General features: G+C 31.1%; 1 protein-coding gene across 1 annotated transcript; it reads right to left on the bottom strand.

Annotated features, from left to right (window-relative positions):
- Nucleotides 1-3,156: 3,156 nt before the first annotated feature.
- Nucleotides 3,157-6,441, bottom strand: LOC140061256 (uncharacterized). The gene is made up of 2 exons (XM_072107764.1): nucleotides 6,436-6,441; nucleotides 3,157-4,857 (listed from the first exon to the last, which is right to left on the bottom strand). The coding sequence occupies exons 1-2, from the start codon at nucleotides 6,439-6,441 to the stop codon at nucleotides 3,157-3,159; spliced, it is 1,707 nt and encodes a 568-aa protein (XP_071963865.1).
- Between the last annotated feature and the right edge of the window lie 6,355 nt (nucleotides 6,442-12,796).

The raw sequence follows: 12,796 nt of genomic DNA on the forward strand, positions 1-12,796 counted from the left end.
AATTCAGATTGGTAGTGAAACCTTCGATGTCGTGAAGAATATCCGGTATCTTGGACTTCAAATTGATGAGAATTTATTGGAATGATTCGGCAATTAATTAAAACTATTGGATACAAAATTATTATCCTAAATAAATTGTCTGAAACGCTAAGTGAATCTCTTTTAAATATGCTATATCAGCGAAATTCAGCCCTGTATGGACTATGCTATCTCTGTGTGGGGAACTACGTCTCAAAAAAATTAAAATATTCTTTTAAGGTTACAAAAACTCGAGTTGTAAAAAGTAATTTTTACTTCAAAAACTATCGTGGGATTGATATTATTAAACAAAATAAATGGAAATTGCTAGATGAACGTAGAGACTACGCTATTGCTTGTATTAAGTACAAATGTATACATGGTATTGCACCTCCCCGTATGTGCAACGATATTGAAATGGTTTACGACCAACATGGATACTCTACGAGAATATTCCCAATCTGTGAATGTTATACCACCTATGCCAAATTGCTTATTAATGAACGGATCGCTAAACAGTTCAGGAGCAAAAGTTTGGAATAAAATCCCTGTAAAAATTCAAGATAGTTTGTCTGTAAATAGTTTTAAAATTAATTATAAAAGCATTTCTTAAAAAATTATTGTATTTCCTCTCGTATTAATTTTAAAGTTCTATATTCACTGATTGTTTTATTTATTTATTTATTTATTTATTTTTTTAATTTCTTGTGTTTTTTGGGTTTTTTTAAGTTGTTTCATTGCAGGACCATATTGAAAAACAGATTTTTTTCTTTTCTGAATTATGTTATCCTGCCTAAATATTTTTTCTTCTTCTTTATTGTATCAAACAAAAAACAATTTAATACAAAAGGTAGCCAAGGTATAGCCGAAGCTAATCAAGCTTGGTACCTTTTATCTTAACTAACTTAAGCTACAAAATTGACAAATAAATAACAGAACTTAAAAGAAAATAAAAATTTGATAACGTCAAAAACAAAACAAAAAATGTTGAATAATAAATAAATAACATAACATAACATAAAGTGCTGTATGTACTATACTGTAATAAACAAAACCATATCAGTTCAATAGATAATATCTGATGAATTAACAATATATAAAAACATTGTAAATTATAGATTATTCTTTTATATACTTAGATAAAAGTAATTCTTTAAGTTGTTTAGAGAAAGGAAATCTAGATGTAATTGTTCGTAATTCTAAAGGTAAATCATTCCAAATAACAGCACCAGAAAAAGAAATTCTAAATCGTCCACAATTAATACGACAAGGGGGAATGGCTAAATTAAAATAATTATTAATTCTTGCATTATATGCATAATCAGTAGTTTCAAAATAATCAGATAAACTATGAGGTAATCTATTATTAAATAGATCAGAAACAAATTTAGAAACACATAAGGTATATAGTTTATTTATATCTAATATTTTAAGTAAATGAAATAAAGGCAATGAATGTGTTCCAAACTTAGAAAAAGTCATACACCTGACACACATTTTTTGTTTAACTAAAAGGGGTTTTAAATACGAATCATATGTGCTACCCCATATCTCAATACCATACATTAGATGTGGCTGAATAAAAGCATTATAAAGCAAGATTAAAGTGTTCCGAGGGATATAGTGCCGTAATTTAAATATATTTTAATAAACAAAATAAAATAAAATTTTGCAAAGCAGGCTCGTTGAGCTTGTGCACTCTTTGTGTTCATAATCAGTGTACCATGTTCTGCATACCTCAATTCAATTCAATTCAAATTAACATTTATTTCTTCCACAGTAAAATAACAACAAATATCCAATATAAATTGTAAAATGAAGGAAGAGGGCAAAACTAAAAATGTAACGCCAGATGAAAAACAGAAATTATATTAATCAAAAGACCTTGTGACGAGCAAGCCCTTAATAAATAATATAAATAAAAATTACAAATTAATTAACGTACACAAACACACAGACAGGACAGGAAAAAAAAAAAGGGAAAAAAGGAACAAACGATCATGTGATATAAAAGCTGATAATAATATAAAAAAACATTTTATAAATCATATTTTGACAAAAGAAATTTGTTTGGCTTTATGAGAGAAAATTTTCCTGGAGGGGGTTGCAATGATTTTAGGAGAAATGTCATTATATAATTTAACACCGCTATAAGCTATAACGGACGTTGTGTTGGAGCAACGTAAGTTTGGGCTGAGGAAGATGAAGTTTGTTGCAAGTTCTAGTAGAATAGGAGTGAGTGAGTTTTTGAGGAAGAAGCATAAATTGGATGGAAGAAGAGAATGCAAAGCTTCGTAAACAAAGATTGTGTAATTTATTAATGTCATAAACAGTTAGTAAATTTAAATTTATAAAAGAGGGGACCAGAATGATCAAGGGGTGGCGAATCAGATATAATGCGTACCGCCTCCTTTTGGAGCTTATGAATTTGATAGAGATTTGATTTAAAATTATTGGCCCAGATAAATAATAACGATATTTTTGGATATTTTTAATTCAACTTCTTTTATATGTTTTTTAAAATTGAGTTCGTGATCGATTTCAATGCATAGGAATTTGGTGTGCTGGACAAGAGGGATTATTTAGTCTCCAATTGAGATATTTCCTATTTCATTAGTTCTTGTTTTGTGACGATTTCCGAACAGCATGAAGTTGCATTTCTTAGTATTGATCGACAGTTTATTGACATTAAAGTATTCGGTAACATTATTAAGTTCGCGATTAATAGAAAGAAAGAGGGAATCAAGATTTGAATTAGAATAAAATATGGTGGTGTCGTCAGCGTAAAGGTAGAACGTTAAATTTTTAGATGAGTTTGGTAAATCATTTACATAAAGAAGAAATAAAAGAGGACCGAGGAGGGAACCCTGGGGGACACCACAAGTAAGATGTTTAAAATTTGAAAGTGAGCAATTAATCTTTGTACATTGATGTTGGTTGCTAAGGTAGTCTTTAAATAGGTTAAGAGAAGATCGGCGGATACCGTAATTAACTAAACAGTTGTCGTTACACCAGCGGAAAAAAAATTAAGATCATCTTGTAAAAAAACAGGCAATGAGAGCTTACGATTTTCACAAAATGTAAGATCATCTACATATTTCAGATACTTAATTTTAGCATTTGTACCAGCATCGTTGATCATGATCTGGAAACATAAAGGCTAGGGCCTAACTTGGTTCCCTGTGGGACACCAGCTTTTAAGTAAGAGTAATTAGATAAGGTACCATTATATTTAACACACTGCATACGCATAAAAAGAAAATCACACAACCATGGTACCAAAGCCCCCCTGACACCAATATCAATGATCTTATTAACAAGGATGGTATGGTCGATAAGATCAAAGGCCTTGGAGAAATCAGTAAGAACCATGGTACCAACATTGTGCTTATTCTCAGCACCTTGACAGAGATAATGCACCAAGTGGGTCAGGTAATGAGCAGTAGACAAACCCTTAACATTTCCAAACTGGTTAACATCGATTTTTGAACTTATATCTTGTAAGATCCAGTCTGTGATAAACTCCTCAGCTACTTTGGCAAACACAGAAGTGATGGAGATAGGTCTGAGTTTGTCAATAGTAGGAGGCTGAACCTTGGGCACAGGGACTACAACTGCCTTTTTCCACTGAGAAGGGACAATGCCTTCAGAAAAAGAACAGTTGAGTATATCACAAAGTGGTTCACAAAACTCCATGGCAAATAATTTAACAATTTTGGGTGGGACCAAATCTGGTCCGCAGGCCTTGTTTTCTTTAATAGATCTTAATTTTTTATAAATATCCCAAGGGTAAAGTTTGGGTGCAGGTTTGTCAGAGGGAAGGAATGCAGGGAGTTGAGTTTTATTTAGAATAGGGATGTGAGCACTAATGTTAGTAAACAAGTCATTGATGACATTAGCAATGGATTTATGATCCAATGGAGAGATTTCAGGAACTGGTATATTGAGATCAATTTTCTTAGTGTTTTTCATAACTCTGACCTGTTGGTGCCATTTACCTGGGTCAGTTTTTTGCAGGTGTCTAACTCTATCTACATTAAATTTTACTTTAGCTTTAATGATTTCCCTCTTGACTTTGTTTCTGCAAGCTTTCCAATGGGTTAAGTTATTGGATTTAAACGCTTTTTGGCGTTCAGAAATAGAATTTCTGATATTTTGTGTTAGCCAAGGTTTATTAGTATTGTGCGTTTTAATATTTTTCAACGGGAAAAACTTATTAATAGCAGTGATCAGTTTGTAATAGAAAGCATCAACTTTACTCTGTGTAGAAATGCAGCTATAAATATCATTCCAATTCTGAGATACAATCCAGGTGCCAAACGATCTTATTCTGGTATCATATAAGGGACGAACACTTATAGATTTGACAACATTTTTGATAGCTTGAACTTTAGGTTTCCATAAAATACAGATGTGGTCACTAAAACCAAGAGGAGACATCGCTTCCGGAGTATGGTATTTAGTTTCAAAATTAGTCAAGATGAAGTCTAATGTAGCAAGTTCACGGGTTGGAAAATTAACAATTTGTTTTAAACAGTTATTACGTAAAATGTAGTTAATGTTCATTCTGTTGAAATCGCCCATAATGCAAAAGCCAGTCTGAAGTGATCTAGAACGAATAAGGTCAATCGTTTCACAAATATGCCGCTCAAGAAGAAGTTGATATGGGGAGTCTGTTGTGATGTAGATAGCACAAACAACGATTGATGATATTCCTCTTGGTAGACGAGAACATTTTAAGTTTATCCAAATGACTTCCAATTCAGGTGGTACAGGGATGTCAAGAATTGCACATTCAATGTTATCCTTCACATAAATTGCCACACCGCCTCTAACTAACTAATAATTAATTGTGATTCATGCTTGTGAAGATATGATTACACGTGATTTCGTTAAATCGTGCGTAGACCGCGTAATTTTTTAGTCTTGGCCATAAAAAATATACTCTGAAAAATTGAATTACCGACCGACCGACCAACCGACCGACATAGTGAGCTGCAGAATATTCCCTTCATTTGAGGTAATCTATATATGAAACTAAACATAAAGAAAACAAAAGAAATGCAAATTTTTTAGGAAAATTAAAGAACCCTTAGAACCTCTGATTATAAATGAAAATGAGATTGAAGTAGTAAATGAGTACAAATATCTGGGTTGTATAATTGACAATAAGCTAAATTGGATAAATAATGTAAATAAAGCCACATGCAAAGCCAACCAAAGGATGTTTATTTTAAGAAAAATGAAGTACCTACAAATTGACAAAACTATACTTAAATTGTTTTATAACTCTGTAATTCTCAGTGTAATACTTTTTTGTAATGTTTGTTTTTATGGTAATAAAATGCAAAAAGATAAAATTAAACTTAATCGAATAGGAAATAGAGCAATTAGACTAGTAGGAGAGCACTTACCTGATGTTGAATCCTTGTATAAAGAAAATGTGTTAAAAAAAGTAAAAAGTATCATTGATGATGAAACACACCTCTTCACAAACAATTTGCTCTCATGAATTCTGGCATAAGACTACGTGCACTTAATACCAAAACAAAACGGTTTAGGTGCTCGTTTGTACCTAATGCTATACACTTATATAACTCCAGAGTACAAAGGTAAAATGTAACCGATAATTTTTATCTAATTTTAACAATTTTTAGCCTCTTAACTTTTTGTGTGTTTTTTTGTAAATTGTATTTTATATTTTTGTATTTTGCCAGTTTTCAAATCACATTTCTGTTTTTTAAATGGACAATAAAGTATATATGACTATGACTGTATGACTATATGACTATATAAATTTACGTAAGGGCAAAATTCGGTAAATCACGCGTTATTTCTAGAATGTTTACTCGATGGTATATAAAGTTGATTAGAATCTCGGTACTGATTTAAACCACCAGATGTAACCATGTTTACTAATTAAATTGAGTTAGATAATTAGTTATGGACAATTAAAACGAATTTAGGTTGAACGATTTGCCCCAAATAGGGGTGTTTTCCGACCGTAGTATATACTGTCTAATGGATGTCCTCTTAAAAAATACCTGCACACAATAATACGAGGATGATAAATCACGCGTTAATTCTAGAATGTTTACTCGATGGTATATATAGTTGGTACGTACTTTTGATACTGATTTTAACCACCTGATGTAACCCTGTTTATTAATTAAATTGAGTTAGATAATTAGTTATTGACAATACCCGCATACAATAATACGAGGATGATTCACATTTTCCTATCTCCTCCTACAATAATTGTTTTTAATGGCTGAAAACGGGTTGAACAGCTCGAGTGCAGTATCATAATGTTGAAGACAGGCCGATTTTCTATTTTGATAGATTTAATATACGTTTATACAAATGTACTGATTTGCAATGAATAGAACATTAGTTGGTTTAAACATGCTTGCATACCTCCATGGTTTAACACAAGTAGGTAAATTTATGGGCAATTAGAGAATAAACATAAATAGTATTGTAATGCTATACAATACTGTAAATAGGTATTAACCACTTTTGATCGCCATTTGAATCGCAAATTTCTTATTGTGTGTCTTGATAGGCCTACTGTTAGATATAATATAAACAAATATACTAATAAACTTTATTACTGTGACTGTGTGGGTAGTCCCTACTTTTAGATTATAAATATATAATAATAATAATAATACTTTATTACTGACAGTTGCTTCTCCACGTTTGTACCTAGTTAAGCTTAGCCTAACTGGTAGGCTCACTGCTCTGTAGGCGCCTAGTGCACGAGGGTACTGTGAAGTGTAATCTAATAAGGGCCACAATGGAAATAAGTTTGACCTTTGGTTACTTTTTTGTGTTACCCTGAATTCATTCTTTGTATTTTTTTTTTATGCTGTGTTATTTTATGAATTCGAATAAAGAAAAAAAAAAAAAAAAAAAAAAAAAAAATCAGCCTAGCCTAGTAGGCTTGGTCTAGTCCTGATGACTTTTACATTGCTTAGCCTAGATTTCCGCATGAATACATTGTTTTTATTGTTATTCATTATTATTGTATTTCTAAATGGGATCAGGTGTCGTTTTCGGCCACCTCGACTTGTATGGACTATTCCATTATAAAAAGATGGAAAAATAGGGGTGTCCAATTTATTCATTTAGTGTGCTGATTTGTTAACATACTGCTGCTTTTGTTCTTTTGTTTAGTGCATTATGTCTCAGCAACAAAGGGAAAACAACTACGCCCCGCATGCTGCAGAATTTATTGCAGTTTTTCAAGTTAATAGGCATGCTGCAGAATTTATTGCAGTTTTTAAGTTAATACAGTATAAAATATATTATATATCAATTATGGCTCCTCTTTCTATATCATTTTTAAGGTATTTCTTCCCTAATACGGATATTAGGTGGATAATTTTTAAACTGATTTATTGTTTCTGTATCTACAATCGTTTTATTTATTTACATTTAACATTAAATGTATCAGGTCACCAAAACAAAAATACATATCATTATGTCAATACATTTTTCTGTATCTGCAATTGTTTCATTTATTTACATTTAACAAGTAGGCCTAGTCGTACTGTACTATAGTACAGTAAACAAGGTGATCATTAAAACAAAAATACATATTATTATGTCAATGAATCTATTACCATTTTGTTTCTGTATCTACGATCGTTTCATTTATTTACAAGTAGGACTTGTCGTACTGTACTATAGTACAGTAAAACAAAGTGATCAGTAAAACAACAATACATATTATTATGTCAATGAATCTATTACCATTTTGTTTCTGTATCTACGATCGTTTCATTTATTTACATTTAAGTAGGCCTAGTCGTAATGTACTATAGTACTATAGTACAGTAATCGAGGTGATCATTAAAACAAAAATACATAGTATGTCAATGAATCTGTTCCTATGTTGTTTCTTTATCTACAATCGTGTTTATTTACATTTAACAGTAAATGTAAAACCACATACGATTTTTTTCTTGTGTTAAAGGGAGATAAGAAATTATTATTATTATTATTATTATTATTACTGTAAAAGGCTCCGGCCTCCCTAACTTGTTTTAATTAATTAATTACAAATTTTAGCATTTATTATTTGCTTTATTAATAGTAGCAAGGAGAGCACTCCTCTCCCTGCCAGTCACCCAGACCAAAGAGAGAGATGTCTCCTTGGATACAGCTGTCTAGGCTTGGGTGTTCAGCAGGGTTCCCATCCCCCATTAAGTTTTTAGTTGATTATCTTTGATTTAATTGTATTTTGCAGGTTACGGTTCAAGTAATTTAATTGAAGAATTTGTAAACAAATGACGGCGGCCAGCTCACTTTACTGAAGACCAGGTTAATTTTTCTGTGTATTTTATGCAAGTAGGCCTAATACATTTTCATTAAAAATAAAAGATTTTGAAATAATATTTTAGAATAGAATAGTACATGGTAGGCCTATTGAATTATAAAAAAAACGAATATAATAAACATTTGTGTTAATTTGAATCAATTTTGTACCTCTGTAAATTTATGTTTAATTTTGATCAATAAAAAAATCATGTGATTTCTTAAATATATTTTTCTATTTTGTTTCTGTTTTTTTTATAAGAAAACCAACTTAAATCGACATTTTGATGTAACCAGATTACCCAAAATAGTTGAGTGCTACTTTGCTGCCATCAAAAACTGGTTTAAAAAAAATATTTCATTAAAAGTTTAGTATTGTAGCCCGAAATACCCCTGTAAACTTTTCAACTTTCCCAAAAGGAGAAATCAAAGTTTATCCCACTAATTGGTGGCAGCCTGGTGACACCCACTTTATGGGGTAAACTAAGCATATATTTTTTACAGTGATCTATATATAAATTTACGTAAGGGCAAAATTCGGTAAATCGCGCGTTATTTCTAGAATGTTTACTAGATGGTATAAAGTTGGTTCGTACTTTCGGTACTGATTTTAACCACCTGATGTAACCCTGTTTACTAATTAAATTGAGTTAGATAATTAGTTATTGACGATTAAAACGAATTTAGGTTCAACGATTTGCCCCAAATAGGGGTGTTTTCCGATCGTGGTATACACTGTCCAATGCATGTCTATCTTGAAAAATACCCGCATACAATAATACGAGGATGCTTTGCATTTTCCTATCTCCTCCTACGACAATTGTTTTTAATGGCTGAAAACTGGTTGAACAGCTCGAGTACAGCATCATAATGTTGAAGACAAACCTATTTTCTTAAAAACATACTATTTTAATAGATTTAATATACGTTTATACAAATGTATTGATTTCCGATGAATGGAACATTCCAATATATCTCTTTGCTTTAACACAAGTGCCACCAGCTGTAGGTAAATTTATTGGCCCTTGGGGAATTAACCTAAAACCTATATAGATTAAATTGCAATACTTGGACATTACTGTAAATACGTATTAACATTTTTGGTCACCATTGAATTTACTGTGAGTGTGGGTACTGTTAGATGTATAACACATGTACAAATAAACATATTACTGTTAGTGTGAGTAGGCCCTACTGTTATATAAAAGGTACAATATACAAATAAACTGTAGGCCTATTACTGACAGTTGCTTCTCAACGTTTGTATTAATTAATAATTACACAGAATATAAAAAAGTGGTATATTATTTATAGGCCTATCAAACATGAAAAACATATTTCGTTACTGAGTAGATAAAGAATATATTTAAAAATTGTTCTTCTTTGTACCCATATCCTCTTCCCCATCCCTCAACCCCAATGTTACACACAAAACACAAATTGGGTTTGTTTAAATGAGTCTACTAATGAGAATAACAAATTTGGACTCATTTTGTGACAAGTTTCTCTTTTGGAAGTAATTCCCAGTGTGTGCTAATTTTAGTTTAATACATAAATCATTATAGTCCTGCAGTACGCACATTTAAAATAAAAACATTTGTTTACGCTGAAATTACTGTGTATTCAAGAACCATCTGTGGGCGCGACCTGGATGGTACGCGAGCGAAGCAATATACAACTAGATTTAATTCGTCAATATGACGAATTATAGGTTATATGCATTTATTTAAATAAAGATAATTGACTTTTAAAAGATATATTGATTGATTGATTTTGTCAGAATCTTTAATTATATATAATATATGATAGGACCTTGCTAACGCGACCACCATAGCCGGTATCACAATCCGATCAAAGATCCCTATGCGTATAATGTCATAAACCACATTTGTTGTTACATAATGATAAAGACATAAGTTACTTTTTATCTAGATTTCATTATAAATCATGTGTATAATCTATACACTAAGAAATAAATTTGAACAAACAATACGGATAATAAAAAAAAAACCTTATTTAGTTTCCCAAGGTGGGACTCGATCTCGGTACCTTGAATGCCATAGACACGAGCACAGACCATCGAGCCATACACAACTGACTAAACGTTGTAGAAAAATTCCTCCGTGTATTTACTATGCAGTAACCACTTTGGTGCAAATAGATTATTACATACCGCAATGAATTATAATGTTTTACTATGATGACATCTTTAAAAATGTAAAAAAATGATGCATTGTCAAACTATATACTTTTAACTTTAATATATGAACTTCTTAAGAAAGAAAGTTAATGTTAAGTTTGTTATTTCGGCCTAAGAAAATGTCATAATTTGTTTGATTGTCGAAATTATTTTTTTTAAATTTAATATGCAATTAATGAAGACTTAATCAACTTTTGTTCTCTTAATTTGATAATAAATCATACATATGATACATACACTTCAAGAAAATGAAATAAAAAATAGGTGTTCCCCCAGCATTCTGACGATAGGCCTATATATTAATTTTAAAAATTAGCATATTTTCACCATTTTGTTAACTTATACGTGCGTAGTCAGTCACTTTTGACGTGCTCGTATAACGCAATTTCGAGTTGAAACGTGAATCAAATATGATGATATTATTAAAGAAAGATTGTAAAACAGAAATCGGGCAAAAAGAGTGCGCATCAACGTTTAACGCGCAGTGCGCGTGCAAAAATCGGCGCACTCGTGGCAATTTTTTAAACGCTTAAAATTGCCTGAAACGTACTCTAATTTCATCGAAAATAAATGTTGACAATTTTGAACATTTTAAGCGCGCGTACGCAAGCGTTATATGCGCTACGCACATAATTGTATTGCCATATGATGAAATATGACCTGAAATTTATGAGTACCAAATTTTGTTTAATTGTGATTCATGCTTGTGAAGATATGATTACAAACGTGATTTCATAAAATCGCGCGTAGACCGCGTAATTTTTGATTGCGCATCGTGAAAATATAACCACATCGATTCCTGGCCATAAGGAATATACTCTGAAAACTTGACTTAGCTAGTTGAAACTGATGCCAAGATAATTCACGGACAAAATAGTGCTAAGGAAAGAATAAATAAATAAATAAATAAATAAAGATTTTGAAAGGATCAAGAGGTTATATGCATTAATGCATATAACCTAAATAAACTTGACTTAGCTAGTTGAAACTGATGCCAAGATAATTCACGGACAAAATAGTGCTAAGGAAAGAATAAATAAATAAATAAATAAATAAAGATTTTGACAGAATCAAGAGGTTATATGCATTAATGCATATAACCTAAATAAACTGTACTACTGACAGTTGCTTCTCAACGTTTGTATTAATTAATAATTACAAAGAATATAAACGTTGTAGTGGTACGTGTATCGTTACATGTACTATGCTATTTTAATCGACTATGACAGTAACAGTTTTAACAAAGTATTAAATCGCAAATGTGTTACTGTATCAAGTGGTATATTATTTATAGGCCTATCAAAGATGAAAAACATATTTCGTTACTGAGTAGATAAAGAATATATTTAAAAATTGTTCTTCTTTGTATCCATATCCTCTTCCCCATCCCTCAACCCTAATGTTACACACAAAACACAAATTGGGTTTGTTTTAATGAGTCCAAATAACAAATTTGGACTCATTTTGTGAGAAGTTTCTCTTTCGGAAGTAATTCCCAGTGTGCTAATTTTAGTTTAATACATAAATCATCGTGTCTATTTATTCGTTTCTGTAAACCACAATAGCTGTTATAGTCCTGCAGTACGTACATAAAAAAAAAGCATTTTTTTTACGCTGAAATTACTGTGAATTCGAGAACCATCTGTGGGCACGACCTAGATGGTACGCGAGCGAAGCGAGCGTACCATCTAGTTGTTCAAATTCATTAAACACCCTCAGTGCGGCACGGCGGAATAGTTCCCATACCAAATAACATAATTTATATTGTATATAATAATTGTACAACATTTTTGTACTTCTTATTTGTACTTCTTATTTGTACATTTATTGATATTCTTGTTCACGATAAATTTTTAATTTCAACTGTGATTATGGATATTCTACATTTTTATATTAACAATACCGCCATAACATTAATTTTTACTTTCCACTCTAGAATAATTTATCAAATGTATATACTGTCGAAAATGTTATTCAACTTAAGCCAACTTAAAATATAATAAGATCCAAACTTTTCTAAAAAAAAAAACATTTTTATAATTCACTATATTCATCAATATCTAAAAAATAGCCAAAGTTATAACAAACGCGACACTTACATATTAACAAATATTCTCTATTTCTGTTTAAATAGAATAGCGTATTTATATTTATATATACGATAATGTTACTGAAGCTAAATAATAATATTGTTTTCTTCAATCTGCGATTCGTCCGGGTCATCATCGATTTGGAGAAGCAGTACACTCCTTTCTT

Source organism: Antedon mediterranea, chromosome 10, assembly GCF_964355755.1.
Source record: "Antedon mediterranea chromosome 10, ecAntMedi1.1, whole genome shotgun sequence".
In the NCBI taxonomy this organism is placed as follows: Eukaryota; Metazoa; Echinodermata; class Crinoidea; order Comatulida; family Antedonidae; genus Antedon; species Antedon mediterranea.